This window comes from Salmo salar, chromosome 06, assembly GCF_965601325.2.
Source record: "Salmo salar chromosome 06, fSalSal1, whole genome shotgun sequence".
Taxonomy (NCBI): domain Eukaryota; kingdom Metazoa; phylum Chordata; class Actinopteri; order Salmoniformes; family Salmonidae; genus Salmo; species Salmo salar.
The window spans coordinates 66,103,828-66,123,377 of NC_138296.1; the positions used below are offsets into that span (position 1 = coordinate 66,103,828).

At 41.2% G+C, this 19,550-nt stretch overlaps 1 protein-coding gene across 1 annotated transcript in view; it reads right to left on the reverse strand.

The window, feature by feature from the left end:
• Nucleotides 1-3,416: 3,416 nt before the first annotated feature.
• The window catches only part of slc35f1 (solute carrier family 35 member F1), a 117,690-nt gene continuing 101,556 nt past the window's right edge, over nt 3,417-19,550 (reverse strand). Inside the window, exon 8 of the mRNA XM_014205138.3 lies at nt 3,417-4,119. Coding sequence (XP_014060613.1) covers nt 3,895-4,119 — 225 coding nt within the window. The 3' untranslated portion in view covers nt 3,417-3,894. The remainder of the gene's footprint in view (nt 4,120-19,550) is intronic.

The window sequence follows — 19,550 nt, forward strand, 5'->3', positions numbered from 1 at the left end:
GCCGTGAGCTACACTACATGACCAAAAAGTATGTGGACACCAGCGCATCGAACATCTCATTCCAAAATCATGGCCATTAATATGGAGTTGGTCCCCACCTTTGCTGCTATAACAGTCTCCACTCTTCTGGGAAGGCTTTCCACTAGATGTTGGAACATTGCTGCAGGGACTTGCTTCCATTCAGCCACAAGAGCATTAGTGAGGTCGGGCACTGATGTTGGGCGATTAGGCCTAGTTCGCAGTCGGCATTCCAATTCATCCCAAAGTGGTTCAATGTGGTTGTGGTCAGGGCTCTGTGCAGGCCAGTCAAGTTCTTCCACTCCAATCTCGACAAACCATTTCTGTATGGACCTTGCTTTGTGCACGGGGCCATTGTCATGCTGAAACAGGAAAGGGCCTTTCCCAAACTGTTGCCACAAAGTTGGAAGCACAGAATTGTCTATAATGTCATTGTATGCTGTAGCGTTAAGATTTCCCATCACTGGAACAAAGGGGTCTAGCTTGTATCATGAAAAACAGCCCCAGATCATTATTCCTCCTCCACCAAACTTCATAATTGACACTATGGTAGCGTTCTCCTGGCATCCGCCAAACCCAGATTCGTCCGTCAGACTACCATGAAGCGTGATTCATCACTCCACAGAATGAGCTTCAATGGCGGCAAGCTTTTCACCACTCCAGCCGACGCTTGGAATTGCGTATGGTGTGCGGCTACTTAGGCTTGTGTGCGGCTGCCATGGAAACCCAATTCATTAAGCTCCTGACGAACAGTTCTTGTGCTGAAGTTGCTTCCAGAGGCAGTTTGGAACTCGGTAGTGAGTGTTGCAACCGAGGACAGACGATTTTTACATGCCTCAGCACTCGGCGGTCCCGTTCTGTGAGCTTGTGTGGCCTACCACTTCGTGGCTGAGCCATTGTGGCCCCTAGGCATTTCCACTTCACAATAACAGCACTTACAGTTGACCAGGGAAGCTATAGCAGGGCAGAAATTTTACGAACTGACTTGTTGGAAAGGTTGCATCCTATGACAGTGCCACGTTGAAAGTCACTGAGCTCATCAGTAAGGCCATTCTCCTGGAAATGTTTGTCTATGGAGATTGCATGGCTGTGTGCTCGATTTAATACAGCTGTAAGCAATGGGTGAGGCTAAAATAGCCGAATCCACTAATTTGAAGGGGTGTCCACATACTTTTGTATATACACTACCGTTCAAAAGTTTGTGGTCACTTAGAAATGTCCTTGTTTTTGAAAGAAAAGCAATTTTTTTGTCCATTCAAATAACATAAAATTGATCAGAAATACAGTGTAGACATTGTTAATGTTGTAAATGACTATTGTAGCTGGAAACGGCTGACTTTTAATGGAATATCTACATAGGTGTACAGAGGCCCATTATCAGCAACCATCACTCCTGTGTTCCAATGGCACGTTGTGTTAGCTAATCCAAGTTTATCATTTTAAAAGGCTAATTGATCATTAGAAAACCCTTTTGCAATTATGATACTCAACTAGTCTAAAGAAGGCCAGTTTTATTGCTTCTTTAATCAAAACAACAGTTTTCAGCTGTGCTAACATAATTGCAAAAGGGTTTTCTAATGATCAATTAGCCTTTTAAAATGATCAACTTGGATTAGCTAACACAACGTGCCATTGGAACACAGGAGTGATGGTTGCTGATAATGGGCCTCTGTACGCCTATGTAGATATTCCATAGAAAATCTGCCGTTTCCAACTAGAATAGTCATTTACAACATTAACAATGTCTACACTGTATTTCTGATCAATTTGATGTTATTTTAATGGACAAAAAATATGCTTTTCTTTCAAAAACAATGACATTTCTAAGTGACCCCAAACTTTTGAACGGTAGTGTATAGTGTACCAAAAGATGAATAGGCTATTCCAAAAATGCTAACTGAACCGGGCCGATCTAAATCAAGAGCAGCTGTTCAGGTTGTACCATTTAGCTACGTTAGTTAAAACAATTTTCAACAAGTGCGTGGTGATCATCATCATCAGGATGAAGTTTGTATAAATCACACAATTCTCTCAATCTCTGTTTGACAAAGTATTTTATTTGAAAACAATTTACAGTTAATAGACATTACCACAGCCAATCCACCTAGAACATGCAAATATCAAAATGGTAAATTACTGCAGATTTTTCTCTGTTTACATCATATGCCACTGCTATATGAGGACTTAAGTTTCAGTTGAAGGTTTAGGCCTACCCATTGGGTACAAAATGTAATCAGTATGCTACTATTTTCATTAATCTAGGTGATTTAAGCAAATTACAGCCTAAGTACCAACACATCTAAAGAATATTGATAGCACATTTAGGCCTTACACAAGACAACAACCTTTCCTTTAAACTTTTGGCAATGTTAAGGTTGTGACTTGTATTCCAAGTGCAATGCGGTATGCAAAGTAAGAGATCCATGTTTTCCCTCTGATATTCCATATAAATTGATTTTGGCATAACATCCTGCTGCATACTGTATGTGCTGACCCACTTTACCATATCATATACAGTTGAGGAAAAACCCTATGATATAAGATATTGCAATCTGGTCCCTATGACCAAATTACATTTGCTGAGTTTGGCGAAATGAACCTTACACATGTTCCAGAATATAATGAAAAAGAACAAGTAACTGTTTCAACATGACCTGCTCTTTCAGTGTTGTAGGTGTGGACCTGCACTCAGTCATGAATTGTGGATGTGGCTATCTGACCCAGTGACCCATATGAGTCTGCACAACCACTCTCACCAATCTTCAGTTGTAAATAGTGTTTCTGTGTGTTTACTTGCTACAAATCTTCACCGTGTTTTGAGTGGTGTGATATTTTCCGTTTCTCTGCGTTTCAGACCAAGATACTTTATTTTAAGCAACACTTCTGACAGCAAGGGCTCCAATACACCAACATCTAATAGAATACAAAAAAACAGAGGATAATATTACTTTGAAAGAAATATGTTCCAAATCATTCCGTTAATGTGCTGTGGATAAAACCCAGCAGGGAATAAAAAGCAACACAATTAAAATACATTCCAACAGCTGGACAATCAGTAAAACAGAACATCACAATTCTGGAATGACATGTGCATTGTAATCATCACATTTTTTTCCCTATCAACTCGAGTTCAGTGTACGTATGAACAATGAAACAAATGTACAATAATCACTTTGCTTCATTAGGAATCCTGCTATATTTGTCTCTATACCCATTGGCCTCAGGAGATAATGTCTCCAACATGGAAAGTTGGATATATGTGTGGTTTAGTAAGTAGTTGTAAGGGCAGACTAAATGTAATGCAGAGAAGCAATCCACAGTGCTCTAAATAGAGTTTATTCATATAAATTGAGGGGCCACATCGGTATCCAATGTCTTCAGACAATTCTGGGCTTACAAGGAAGGGGCCATTTATAATGTGCAGCTCTAACACACAACAGTAATACATTGTAAGGCACTGACTCATGGTAAGTCTGTGTATTACTTTATCTTATCTCTGAGGGAACAATACAACACTGGAATAAAGTACATGGGCGAGCTAGACCCTCAGCTCAAATTCAAATCTTAAAATCCAATAAAGTTCTGTGCTGATGTAAAAAAGAAACAGTCACCATTTACACAAGCCTTTAACACAAAACCTTTTTAAACATGTCAAATGTACAGTAAGAGGGAATGTGATGGGGGAACAGTATATTTCTATACATGAAACAAATCCTCGAAATCTGAAATAGTCACTGCTATCTATTCACAGTTTGTGATCACAGTGTACTTTTGCTTGTTTGCTACATGATTATATCTTTATCATTCAGTGATCATTATCATTCTCTCTGTACAGAATCTGGGAGGCGGTGCAGTGGATGATTAGGCCCCGCCCCCTCAGGCCACCCTGATGCGAGGTTCCTCCTCTATCTCCTGCCTCAGGCTGGTATAGGTCACCGAGGGTTCCAGGGGCCCCAGAGTGGGCGTGTCCGTGATGGGGTGGCCGGCGTTGCGGAACTGCTTGTAGATGCGCGGGTCCTGGGCCACGTAGGTAGAGGAAGAGGTGTAGAGGACCAGACCCAGCACAATGATGACGAAGGACAGGAGGTAGAGCCCTGAAAACTGGAGCAGACACATACACTCAGTCAACTGAGAAATTGCTTATATTGGTCCTATTTCAGAAGTGTGTACTAATACACGTCTAAATTGGAAATTCATTATTTTGCACATCCAACTCCCCCTGAGAGTGGGGTCATGGCCAGGGTCGGCCATTATTAACAGCAACTCTTGAGCAATTAGGGTTAAGTGCCTTGCTCAAGGGCACATTGTGTAGGCTTCGGGGATTCGAACTAGAGACATTTCAGTTACTGACCCAACGCTCTAACCGCTAGGCTACCTGCTGCCTCCAACAAACAAACCTAAATAATCTCTGTCTGATAAGATGAAACACATTGAGGGCATTGTGATAGCAGTGTTCTGAGTTGCCAACAGGCCGCCTTGAGGGCTGCTCATGATCTACTGACAGATCTCATGGTACAAAGGCAAAAGCACATATTCCCCCAAGATGTATACTGAACAAAAATATAATCGCAACATGTAAAGTGTTGGACCCATGTTTCATGAGCTGAAATAAAAGATCCCAGAAATGTTCCATATGCACAAAAAGCTTATTTCTCTCAAATTGTGTGCACAAATTTGTTTACTTCCCTGATAATCTATCAAACTGACAGGTATGGCATATCAAGAAGCTGATTAAACAGCATGATCATTACACAGGTGCACCTTGTGCTGGGGACAATAAAAGGCCCCTCTGAAATGTGCAGTTTTGTCACACAACGCAATGCCACAGATGTCTCATGTTTTGAGGGAGCGTGCAATTGGCATGTTGACTGCAGGAATGTCCACCAGAGCTGTTGCCAGTGAATTTAATGTTAATTTATCTACCATAAGCCGCCTCCAACATCGTTTTAGAGAATGGCAGTACGTCAAACCGGCCTCACAACCGCAAACCTCGTGTATGGTGTTGTGTGGGCGAGCGGTTTGCTGATGTCAACGTTGTGAACAGAGTGCTCCATAGTGGCGGTGGGGTTATGGTATGGGCAGGCATAAACTACGGACAACAAACCCAATTGCATTTTATCGATGCCAATTTGAATGCACAGAGATGATGAGATCTTGAGGCCCATTTTCGTAAAATGCATCTGCTATGTCACGTCCTGACCAGTAAAGGGGTTATTTGTTATTATAGTTTGGTCAGGACGTGGCAAGGGGTATTTGTTTTTATGGTTTTGAGTGTGTGTTTATGTAGAGGGGCGTTTGATTTATGTATTCCGGGGTTTTTGGTTTAGTTCTATGTTGTATAGTTCTATGGCTGTTCTAGGGTATTTAGATCTATGTTTAGGTAATTGGGATTGGGGCCTTCAATTGGAGGCAGAAGGTTATCGTTGCCTCTGATTGAAGGTCCTATATTTAGGAGTATGTTTGTTATGGGTATTGTGGGAGGTTGTTCTTAGCACTGCTGTATTTAGCCTGCAAGACTGTTAGTTCGTTTTGTTTCTTGTTTTGTTTATTTAAGTGTTCACTAATAAAGTTAAGATAAGCACTCGACCCGCTGCGCCTTGGTCCATTCACTACGACGACCGTGACATGCTATCATCACTTCATGTTTCAGCATGATAATGCACAGCCCCATGTCGCAAGGATCTGTACACAATTTCTGGAAGCTGAAAATGTACCAGTTCTTCCATGGCCTGCATACTCACCAGACATGTCACCCATTGAGCATGTTAGGGATACTCCGGATAGACGTGTACGACAGTATTCCAGTTCCCGCCAATATCCAGAAACTTCGCACATTAATTGAAGAGTGGGACAAAATTCCACAGCCCACAATCAACAGCCTGATCAACTCTATACAAAGGAGATGTGTCACGCTGCATGAGGCAAATGGTGGTCACACCAGATACTGACTGGTTTTCTGACCCACGCCCCTCCTTTTTTTTTTAAGGTATCTGTGACCAACAGATGCATATCTGTATTCCCAGTCATGTGAAATTCATAGATTAGGTCCTAATGAATTTATTTCAATTGACTGATTTCCATATATGAACTGTAACTCAGTCAAATCTTTGAAATTGTTGCATGTTGCATTTATATTTTTAAGTATAATTGGCACACTGAGTGATACAGTGATAACTACATTATGTCTAGAAACTCAAGTTAAGAATGAGGAAAATAATTACATGCATTTTGCAGAGGATGAGATAATGAGCATTTGAAAGGAGAAAGTCTACTGTACACTCGTCTATTTCTATTCTCGGTGAACATCTATTAAGAGTCACATCCTAGAAACAGCGGTAACCTGCCATGTGACAATCAAAAAATATCATCTTAAAAGACAGGGTGGTAATACCATTTTGTGATTGAGTTGACTGAACGAGGTCAAACAACCATATTTCAACCAGCCATGTTTTCTACATGTGAGAGATACACAGCAAAAACGTATTCCTAGACCAGATTGTGGGCAAAAAACAAACATGCAGAACTGTTTTTCTGTACTACCTATGTGAGTTAAACAGACATTCTGGAATAATCCCTGTTTATATACAAAACCAACCAAGAGGCTGCAGACACGGCTTCGCAGACATGGATTTACAGACATACATGGCTACTGACCCTAATTAGAAGTTGTGAGAGACAGAAAGTGACACTGAAGTACAAACCAGTCAGTTGTGTTTACACAGCAGTACACAGTGAATACTAAAATAGGCCAAATGCACACGGTGCATCTAAAAATGTAAAGGCCAGAAGCTCCAATGAGAATGTTACATTACACAGTCCGCATGCCAATGGAGCTTTATGCAATTTATACATCATTCATATTACAACACACATACACTGAGCATACCAAACATTAGGAACACCTTCCTTATATTGAGTTTTGTCATGGTGTCGAAAGTGTTCCACGGGGATGTTGACTCCAATGCTTTCTACAGTTGTTTCAAGTTGGCTGGATGTCCTTTGGGTGGTGGACCATTCTTGATACACACGGCACATACTACCGTACCCCGTTTAAAAGCACTTCAATATTTTGTCTTGTCCATTCACCCTCTGAATGGCACATATAAACAATCCATGTCTCAATTGTCTCAAGGCTTAAAAATCCTTCTTTAACCTGTCTCCTCCCATTTATCTACACTGATTGAAGTGGATTTAACAAGTGACATCAATAAGGGATCATAGATTTCACCTGGATTCACCTGGTCTCAGTCTATGTCAAGGAATTAGCAGGTGTTTTTAATGTTTTGTATATTCAGTGTATATGACACATACAGTGAGCTCCAAAAGTATTGGGGCAGTGACAGTTTTTGTTGCTGTTTTGGCTCTGTACTCCAGTACTTCGGATTTGAAATGATGAGGTTAAAGTGCAGACTGTCAGCTTTAATTTGAGGGTATCAAGCTTGTGACTCAAAACATTTGTTGGAATCATTTGCTGTTTCTTATGGTTGTGTTGCAGATTATGTTGTGCCCAATGTAAATGAATTGTAAATAATGTATTGTGTCATTTTGGAGGCACATTTATTGTAAATAATAATAGAATATGTTTCTAAACACTTCTACATTCATGTGGATGCTACCATGGTTACGGATAGTCCTGAATGAACCGTGAATAATAATGAGTGAAAAGTTAGACACACAAATATCATTCCCCCGAGACATGCTAACCTCTCACCATTACAATAACAGGGGAGGTTAGGATTTTTGGGGGGTATGATATTTGTGTGTCATTATTCACGATTCATTCAGGATTATCCATAATATATTGTATTCTTCTTTACAATAAAAGTGGCTCCAAAATGGCACAATACATTATTTACTATTCATTTATATTGGGCACAAATAATCTGAAACACAACCAAAACAAACTGCAAATGCATCCAACAAGTTTGTAGAGTTATTGTGTGCTAGGAATATGGGACCAAATACTACATTTTTACTACTTTAATACATAAGTGAATTTGTCCCAATACTTTTGGTCCCCTATAATGGGGGGGACTATGTATGTAACTGTCCCAAAGCTTTCGGAGCTCTCTGTAGGTCATAGTCTATAGTGTAGTGTTCCAACAAGGGTTTGATAGAGTCAAATAAGGCCACTGACTGTTTGATCTGATTGCTATATTGAAGGGGGCTGTGGATGTAATCAACAAACAACTCTACTGAAACTGTAAATGGGAAATGTTCTGTAATAATGAGACATTGGGTGTTTCTGGTCTAGTCATCTCCTTGATTACATGCCACTTACTCTGTGGACCGATAGGTCTATTGCAATGGTTCACAAATCAGAGCCTTGTCTGTACAGCAGTACTGCTGGATTTCTTTTCTCCCTGGTAGGTAATGGATTGATTAGCGGTAATGTCGCTGATTGACCAGAAATTCCACTGATCTGTTGTCCCAGGTCGGACTCTGAATCAGTCTGATTAGAGATAACCTAGAGTTACAGCTAAGACTGCTGCAGTGCAATAATGCACATTAGCAGGACTCAACATTCGAAATCTAAAACTTCCCCACTGTAAACATGATTTGAAAATCACAAGAGGAACCTGCTAACATCAAAATGTAAGACACTAGTTTACATTGTAATGCCTCTGGGATAATTTATGAGTGTGTTTTGATGCAATTTGGGCTCAGTTTTATGTTCAGCTCCAGGGGGTGAATATGGGGTCTTCTTAAACATGCTAAGAGGGTGAGCGTCATGGGAGTAGCAGAAATAACATCTCAAGTCCCTCTGGTCATAACAGCCTCGTTATCACTATCAGCCTTCTGATCTCAAAACAAACACAGATATTATGTATTATTAAACGTCTGTTTGAGATTTACATTCAGACCGCTCAATAGATACAGAGCAGAGATACGGTAGATTCCTTTCCTCTCAGGGCAGCCCCTCAGGATGCCAAAGCACCATGTCCCTCTCAATCAACTAACACACAATACCCCATAATGACAAAGTGAAAACAGGTTGAAAAATGTTTGAGAATGTATTCAAAATAAAAAGCAGAAATACCTTATAAGTACTAAGACCCTTTGCTATGAGACTCAAAACTGAGCTCAGCTGCATCCTGTTTCCATTGATCATCCTTGAGATGTTTCTACAACTTGATTGTAGAACAGTGCATGTCAGAGCAAAAAGCAAGCCATGAGGTCGAAGGAATTGTCCGTAAAGCTCCGAGACAGGATTGTGTTAAGGCACAGATCTGGGAAAGGATACCAAAACATTTATGCAGCATTGAAGGTCCCCAAGAACACAGTGGCCTCCATCATTCTTAAATGGAAGAAGTTTGGAATCCCCAAGACTCTTCCTAGAGCTGACCGCCCGGCCAAACTGAGCAGTCGGGGGAGAAGGGCCTTGGTCAGGGAGTTGACCAAGAACCCGATGGTGACTCTGACAGAGCTCCAGAGTTCCTCTGTGGAGATGGGAGAAGGACAACCATCTCTGCAGAAGGACAACCACCAATCAAGCCTTTATGGTAGAGTGGCCAGACAGAAGCCACTCCTCAGTAAAAGGCACATAACAGCCCGCTTGGAGTTTGCCAAAAGGCACCTAAAGGACAGTCAGACCATAAGAAACACGATTCTCTGGTCTGATGAAGCCAAGATTGAACTCTTTGGAAACCTGGCACCATCCCTACGGTGAAGCATGGTGGTGGCAGCGTCATGCTGTGGGGATGTTTTTCAGCGGCAGGGACTGGGAGACTAGTCAGGATCGAGGGAAAGATGAACGGAGCAAAGTACAGAGAGATCCTTGATGAAAACCTGGTTCACCTTCCAGCAAGACAACGACCCTAAGCACACAGCCAAGACAATGCAGGAGTGGCTTCAGGACAAGTCTCTGAATGTCCTTGAGTAGCCCAGCCAGAGCCCGGACTTGAACTCGATCGAACATCTCTGGAGAGACCTGAAAATAGATGTGCAGCGACGTTCCCCATCCAACCTGACAGAGCTTGAGAGGATCTGCAGAGAACAATGGGAGAAACTCCCCAAATACAAGTGTGCCAAGCTTATAGTGTCATACCCAAGAAGGCTCAAGGCTGTAATCGCTGCCAAAGGTACTTCAACAAAGTACTTAGTAAAGGGTCTGAATACTTAAGTAAAAATGTATAAAAAACTTTTGTTTTGTCATTATGGGGTATTGTGTGTAGATTGATGAGGGGAAAAAACAATTTAATCCGTTTTAGAATAAGGCTGTAACCTAACAAAATGTGGAAAAAGTCAAGGGGTCTGAATACTTTCTGAACGCACTGTACAACTTAAACAACCAAGGAACAAAACAGATGAATAACATACAATGAATAGAATATTGTCTCGGAACAATAACAGCCATACACAGAATAACATTTTGGCCATACATTTACAGAAACAACACCAAATACATGACATGACGCATGAACGTCACGTCACTGTCACAGAAGCAGGCAGAGGGAGTCATCACAAATACCGACATAATTAATCCTTACCATTTCGTGCCACTGAAATATGAATCATTACCCTGACAGCCAGGAATTATCTCTCTCTCTGGAGGCACACACACATCCCCCTATTGCTGCGCAGCAATACCTCATCTGCAGGGTTTCAATGTAGCATTTGCTAAAGTAAACACTCCTGAGAACAATATCAATGTAGACCACGGGAAACAAATTATGCAAATGTCTCTGTCAAGACTAGGGCTGTGGCAGTGACGAAATTTCAGCCGGTGATTGTCAAGCAAATAACTGTCGGTCTCACGGTAATTGATCGATCGTTAATTAACATAAACACATTTAGCATCTCCTGGCTTCCACACAATAAATCCATGTAATATAGCCTATACTTTCACAATAAATCCATTATTTATTTTAGACAGGTCTAAAGAAGCATGATATGAAGGAGAAGCATGTCTATTTCAGAAGAACAGAACAGCATACTGAGTGTTAGGCCCTGATGTGGCTATGCCATATTGCTGTGGACTACACTAGTTGCTGTGGGCTACACTAGTTAATTTAGCAGACAATATTTGCTTATAATTCCGGATAATTATTTTATATTATTTTATAGTATGAGGAATACAATTGAACAAAGCTGAATAAAATACAAATATTTTCTCCAAATGATTGAGGCAGTGCGCACATGCGGCTATTCTGTGTTGAGCGGTTAACAAAGAAATAGGTACTTCTAAATTCTTAATTTAGAGTTATGTAAGTTTAGTTGTTCTACAAACGTTGGGCTACATGTTTTGACTTTTAATACATTGTAAGGCTGCATGATGAGACTCTAATGATGATTTGGAAAAAGTCGCTTGAAAGGCATGAGCTCTGCTTGGGTTTTTTGCGCAGGCAGTACACACTCCAATAGTCTCTCATTCACAATTTGACAAGCACTTGATAATGCTCGAATTTCACGCCGGCATTCCCTTTGTGGCCCTAATGCACCCTACAAAAAGTATGCATTTTGCGGCCCGGAGTGCTGCGTTGTACCCTTCTCCCTGAGCGTGCTGCGCGATCGGAAGCCCTCTCACGCGCATGGCTCTCCGTCACGTGATCGGGTCTTTCTCACAGGCTACAAATGAAGACAGACACATCCGGCTTATCCAATTCCGAGGTGCGTTTTGGAAGAACTGTCCACATTTACTTTTCGTCAGCCAATAAGATGAGTAGGCCTAACGAACAGCAAAAGCACTAGCCTGTCAATCTACTATCCCCCATAGTACAAAAGTCGACCTATTCTGTGTGAGAAATAAATATTCCAAACATAGTCTGGGACAGTTGTTGGATGCAATAGATCACAAATTAATACAACCACTAGCATCAAAACACCTTCATATTCAATGTGGCTGACACAACAGATCAGAACATTTACCTTAAAATGTTGATAAACTATTGGGCTATTTCTTCACATTATACGTGCAGCAATGCACACATTGTAGAAGGCTATATGCGCGAATGTGCCATTAGCGGAAAACACCATTATCAAAAGTGACCGCAAATGCGATTATGCATGTAATGTTTTTATTATAAAGGTACATTGTTATGGTGAAAATGTTCTTGCCCAAACGTGAAACTCACGAGCTGCTTATGTAACAGTGTAGGTTCCGTCCCTCTCTTCGCCCCAACCTGGGCTCGAACCAGGGACCCTTGCACACATCAACAACTGACACCCATGAAACACTTATGTATGCCAGTTAGGCGCTACACCCCTTAATTAATGTGCTTCATTTAAAAAAGTTATTTGGCCACTTTAATTGTGATATTAACCTTATTAAAACATATAGGCCTATGGCCTAGGCTACATGAGGTGTGCGACTATGATTCTACAAATTCACAAAAATAAGGCTTTGTTTCTTATGCTGGGCATCATTCACAAGTGATAACATACAATTGACAAGTGATAGGCTAATATTGTCACTAGGGTTGCACATTTTGGGGAATATTCTGAGATGGAAACTTTCCGTGGAAATTAACGGGAATATATGGGAATTAGCGGGAATACGCAATAATATTAATACCTTTAAATGTAGATGTTTTTGCATTGGATATATTTACCATATCATGTGGATACAGAAACATAAGCCTTTTACCTTTTTATAAGTAGACATAATTGCAAATGATTAAATCCTTCCAATAGAAAAGAAAATAAAAAATTAGTTACGAATTGAACATTGAACTTTAATTAAATGAGTTGATTTCACTGAACAACAAAAGAAAGGGAATATTGAATGATCCCCAATGATCCATCACATTTCCCCAAAAACTTTTCAACATACTTCTGTAAAATGATAGTCTAGAAACTAAAGCTTTGCTTGTCTTCCTCTCAGGCTTCCATGTCTTCTCCCTGGACCTCCTCAATGTCCACCTCTTGAACATCAGACTCTGAGGCCTCATCTTCACTGTCACTTTCCAACCTTGTTGAGGATGGCTCGTTGTCCGACTCAAAAAGCCTCAAGTTTGCCCAGATGGCCACCGATTTTTCAACCCTTGTATTGGTCAGCCTGTTGTGTGTTTTGGTGTATGTGTTCCCAAACAAGGACCAATTGCACTCTGAGGCAGCTGATGTTGGTGGGATTTGGAGGATGATGGAGGCAACAGGGGAAAGAGCCTCAGATCCACAAAGTCCCTTCCACCAGGTGGCGGATGAGATATGTTGGCACAACTGACATTTTGCATCTCCATCCCAAAGCCCTTGCTTGGAAGTGTACTTCGCCAGACTGCCAAGAACCGTGCCCTCATCCAGGCCAAGGTGGCGAGACACGGAAGTGATGACACCATAAGCCTTGTTGATCTCTGACCAGACAGGATGCTATTACCAGCATACTTGAGGTCCAACATGTGCGCTGCGGCGTGTATGGGCTTCAGGCAGAAGTCTTTACGTTTTTTTGATGTATTTCAGAACTGCAGTTTCCTCTGTTTGGAGCAACAGTGAAGTGGGCAGGGCAGTACAGATTTCTTCTCTTACATCTGCAAGCAGAGTCTGAACATCAGACAGGATGGCATTGTCTCCTTCAATCTGTGAAATGGCTACTAATATAGATTTCAGGAGTTTCAGGCTGCTTACCACTCTCTCCCAAAATACATCATCCAGGAGGATTCTCTTGATGGGGCTGTCCATATCGGGAGACTGTGATATGGCCATTTCTTGGAGAGACTCCTTCCCCTCCAGGAGTCTGTCAAACATGATGACAAAACCACCCCAACGGGTGTTGCTGAGCAGCTTCAATGTGGAGTTCTTATTCTTCTCATTTTGCTTGGTGAAGTAGATTGCTGCTGTAACTTGATGACCCTACCATTTCCTTGGCTCTCTTCTAGAGTGTATCCATTGTTTTCAGTGCCACGATGTCCTTGAGGAGAAGATTCAATGCATGAGAAGCACAGCCAATGGGTGTGATGTGAGGGTAGGACTCCTCCACTTTAGACCAAGCAGTCTTCATGTTCACAGCATTGTCTGTCACCAGTACAATCATCAGCTCATCCGCAATGTAGAGACCGCTGTGTCTGTTGTCCCTTGTGTCTGTGCTCTTGTAGAAGACTGTTTGAGGGGAGGAGATGATGTAGTTAATTATTCCTTGCCCACGAACATTCAACCACCCATCAGAGATGATTGCAATACAGTCTGATTTCTCTATGATTTGCTTGACCTTCACTTGAGCTCTGTTGAACTCTGCATCCAGCAAATGAGTAGATAAAGCATGTCTGGTTGGAGGGGTGTATGCTGGGCGAAGAACATCCCGAAATCTCTTCCAATACACATTGCCTGTGTGCATCAGAGGTGAACCAGTTGCATACACAGCTCAAGCAAGACATTCATCAGCATTTCTCTGACTACGTTCCTCCATTGAGTCAAAATAACTTCTGATTCCAGGAGGACCATGAGCTGTTGCTATCAATAAGGTGTCTGATTCATCATTTTCACCTCGAATAGAAGTAGAGGGACTTTTGTCAGAGGTTGTGAGCGCTGAGGGAACTTTATGCACTTGGCCAGATGATTCTGCATCTTTGTTGCATTCTTCACATATGATTTGGCACATTATTTGCAAATGTACACAGATTTTCCTTCTACATTAGCTGCAGTGAAATGTATCCACACATCAGATAGTGCCCATGGCATTTTCCTGTAAAGATTAGAAAATGAGTAAAAAAAAACAAATACAATTCCATGCACAGATAAATAGTTAAGCAGTTAGATTAAACAACTCCTTTGTAAGATAACTGTTTTAAAATGAAACATGTATGGAAACAGGTGAATTAACACTCCTCAGTTAGCAGGCTCAAGCAAGCTAAAACCCACATGGTAGCAAAAACTAACTAGTAGAAATTGTTAACAAGTTAGAAATGATTTAAACACACTTTGCTGTAGGCTACTATTTACTAGTGAACAAAAAATAATGCATATCATATACAATATTCACCCCACCCAGTATTGTAATCAAAACTTACCAGAAAGCATGTAGACCATGGCTCAGACAGTGTAGTAGTGTGGGCTCAATAGCATCTCATTAGTGTGCAAGATCTTGAGAATCAGCTGTACATGTGATGGAAGAGTGCACTGTGCATGCAGAGGGTTGCAATTCCATTGAATTGGGGATAGTTTAACCAAAATATGCCACAAGACCTATAATTGCCTTATGTGTATCCCACAAAAAAGGTTCACTGTTATAAGCTAACTTTTTTGATGAATTTAAGCAAAATTCCCCAAATTCCCGGTAACTTCCCATGGAAAATTTCCCGGAAAGTTTCCGACCCTTTGCAACCCTAATCTTCACCCATCAGACTTTTCTTGATTTAATCTTGTCTTTACATATACTAAATAATATATGTGTGACATTTGTTTAAATTTAGAATGTACCATTATCGTGCACCTGAATCGAAACAGAGGCAGCGGGAAAAAATACATGTAATCTATGCACTTAAATAGCGAATGGAGGACGCTTTTCCTGTGGTTCATTTTCATGCCAGCCAGGTAGGCTATACTCCTGTTGTAAAGAGAAGCAATGTGCTTAATATTAGGAAAGTTGAGAAATAAATATAGTAGGCCTAACCTATAGAAAGCTGATGGGATCCTCCTCTTTTTATTAGCGGCCATCACTCTGTTTTCTCACGCAATTGCATAGCCTATAGAAATGTTGTGCAACCTGAGATCATGGGCTGTCATGAAGTGTTTGATTAGATTTTCGAAAACATTTGCATTGATATCAGAGTAATTAAAGGGACAATGGAATGCTGAGTACCAGGCAGTTAGCAAGTTTGATAGGCTACTAATGACCAGCAGCAGCATCAGAGCATAGAGAAGCCTAATTACTGTGACTAAACGGTCATGTGGAATTTGACGGCCTTTATGACTCTTGACCGCCGGTGTGGCGGTAATACGGTCACCGCAACAGCCCTAGTCAAGACTTTTATTAACATGTGGAGTAACAGGCACGGAGACAGTGCTTTTGCAGGGAGGGAGAATATATGAGAGGAGAAAGCCATAACTGGAAACTGAGAGGAATACATTCTACTTAGCATGGTGACATCTCCACATACTCTAATTGACATGTACCTACTGGAGACACGGCTACAGCCCTGCATACCGTGATAGAAACTCAGAAGCGAGAGGAAAAGGAGAAAGACTTTCACCACCACCACTGTTCATCATCTAATGTAGCAAAATCTTCGGGGAGAATTCAAATATAGCTGTTTTCATTTGAGCAGATGGTGTGTTATTGTTGGTTGTCCTTTGCCTGTACCTTTCCCTTGTTGCTCTGTTCTGGGATTATGATTTGTGATTTGCATGAGAGTTTAGAGATTAGATTCCCATCAGGCCATGGTCTCCTCCTACCGTGGCCACAGCGGGTAGAGATAGCATTACATTACATCAGCCACAGCTCATTTGAATGCATCCCAGCTTCGTTATACTGTGAGGACATGAGACATTTAGAGAATAAGAATCAAATATGACTGTCTGAGGACAGAGGATCTTGGATTTTTGCTCCTGCTTTTCACAGCACAGTTAAACCAAACCATTAGCACCTCATGCTCAGTATTAGGACATCTTCACGATTGACGATTTCCACCCAAGGACAAACATGTATTTTCGAAAAGTAATTCCGGATACCACTATCATTTCAACATTGGACAGCATGCTCTCCTGAGAATTGTATTGTACCATAAAGCACATACCGTGAACCGCTGACACAAGCATTCCATCACGCCGATGCGTTCATTCCTCATACTAGAGGCAAAGATTACAGTTGTGGTCAAAGTGGTCAGGGGGCTGAGACAGAGTCCAAAGCCAAATCAATAAACGCTGCCTCAACAACTTCCCTGTTCCCTCATCTTTCCCTGCAGTCGATTTACAGTACAACACTAATAAACTAACCATTACATACAGTATTGTTGTTGCTAATATCTGGAGAGAAGGATAGGGCATATTCATTCAAATTGGCTAAGCTAAATGCTGCAAATGTTTTAGCCAACATACCAGCATCTATCTATCACATCCAAGGCATTGTGTCAGATCTCAATTCAGAATATTCCATCAATACCGAAACAAATCAAGAGACCTTTACATTCTCCACTACCCTCCTGATGCTCTACAGTATAACGCTATTAATATTAATTCATCCTCCACTGTCAATAATAGCACACAAGTCCCTGCATCTCCCCTTAGGAGTTCAAAAGCAATTAGTTCTGGCGAGGAACATGGATGCTTGTGTTGTTCCTAAGCAATTTGATTTGAACAACATTTAATGTTTACTTTACATTGACTGTAGGTGCAATAAGGGCATCAGACGACTAACAAAAGAAGAAAATAAAGAAATAAAGAAACTGCTATGATTCATCTTTGAATGATTGAATCAGACACGGTAGCATGGTCCTATAGTAGAAACTCCAAAGGACAGATATGTCTCAGGTGTTGAATGGAATGCTTTCTTCTCTGCCAAGACTGGCAATTTGAATGACTTTGGTGCCTTAAGATATGTACTCTTTCAGTGCATAAAAGACAGACATATTATCCAAAGTACAACTCAATCACTTTCTGGTTCTTTGTGGATTGCTCCTCTCTGAGTCTGGTCAGTAATAGCTCTTGCCTTCAAAGCAGCACAGACGCTGTAGAAATGCATCCAGAGGCCATGACAATATTGAGTTCACTTCTCTCTTACTTTCCCACACTGACTGCCTGCAATGGCCTCCAATGGATTACAGATGTAGAATAAGTAATTAATATTCCACACACTGGGTAGGGGACCATGCATTATAGAGAGGGATCAGCAGAGGACTGATTGGGGTGGTGGTCTGCAGTAGATGTGGCTATTTGTCAATGCAAGACCACCTTGAGGAAGCTTACAGGGACAGGGAGGGGGAGAGAGAGAGAAGAGGGAGCGAGAGAGAGAAACAAAAGAGGGAGAGATTTTGTAAAAATATTGTTTATCTGTTCTCTTGCTCTGCATGTATCCACAAAGGTAAAGAACAAGTGGCCTGTGTACTGCGTATACTTATCCGCTCTCCATTGAACCGGCTGCTGCTGGCTCAACATAACAAATGAGACAAGGTAGAGACGGTCTAATATTATTAGGAAATGTTCATTTCATGGACAGACCGCAATGGATACTTCCTGAATTCTGCTACCGCTCGTAGCATTTGGTAATAATCTCTCTAGCCTTTCTGAGCACGGAACAATGAAGTTGTTTTCCCCCAAACAAGGACAAGAATATAATGAATTATTCTCATGGACGGTAATACCCCAGAGAATGTGGCATGTGGGCGAGCTAATACAAATGAACTGACAACAGACTAGACTAGAGGTTTATGCTCCAGTTGTACAATTAAAATGATTGGAGTGAATGATTTAGTGATGTATACCCCAGAACGTTCCATTGAATGCTCTAATGTTATCCTCTTGGATTTGTGACCTTCACTAGACCGTACAACAATACCGGAAAATACCAGTTTTATTTCAATTTCCCAATAAATTGCTAAAACAAAAAAAGCCACTCTCTGCCCTGTGATTTTATTGTGCCTGTATTACAATACTGCAAGGTCGACTCACTCTTGTCTTACCACCTCCAGACTGCTGATGCAAGGATCAGTTATTATCAGAAGCTACCCTGCTCGTACTCAAGTGAGTGGGCCACCTTATCAACAGACAGCATCTCTGGACTGTGATTGGGGCAAAGTGATTGTGGTGAGGAAACGATGCCTCTTAGTGACAGCTCCAGGGCCTGATTACAACAGTCAGAGAGATGGAAGGAACAGCCTTGAGCTGATGGGAGTGTGGTCGCTACTAGCTAGACCCTTCGCTCCACTTCACGCTCTCCAATCACAGGGCAGGTTGGAGACAGTGACACAGACCCCAGGACTTAATGGCATTTCTGGGCTGAAGGAGGCTGTCGCACACTTTGTACTGTATTTATTAAGGGGCCTGCCAACCCAAGAAGCACAGTAAAAATAAAACAAGTGGTGGGTCTTCATTGATAAACAGAAAGCACTCTATTCAGAGTGGTATCTGACTCACTTCCAGGTTACATACAGTACTTACATGTACAATACCAGTCCAAAGTTTGGACACACCTACTCATTCAAGGGTTTATTTTTTAACTATGTTCTAGTATTTTTACTATTCTCTGGCAGAGAGAAACATTGTATATTGTATAAACTCTCTGAGAAGACCTGACTAATATTGCACAGACATTCAACCTTTTTCTGACCCAACAACCTAAAACATTCTTACAGAGCTTTGTTTCTCAAGGCAAGTAAAGGTTATATCACAAAAGGTATATAATCGCACACAAGAAACAATAAAGACGTACAGTACCAGTCAAAAGTTTGGACACACCTACTCATTCAAAGGCTTTTCTTTATTTTTACTGTTTTCTACATTGTAGAATAATAGTCAAAACATCAAAACCATGAAATAACACATGGAATCATGTAATAAACAAATAAGTGTTAAACAAATCAAAATATATTTTAGATTCTTCAAAGTAGCCACACTTTGCCTTGATGAAAGTTTTGCGCACTCTTGGCATTCTCTCAACCAGCTTCACC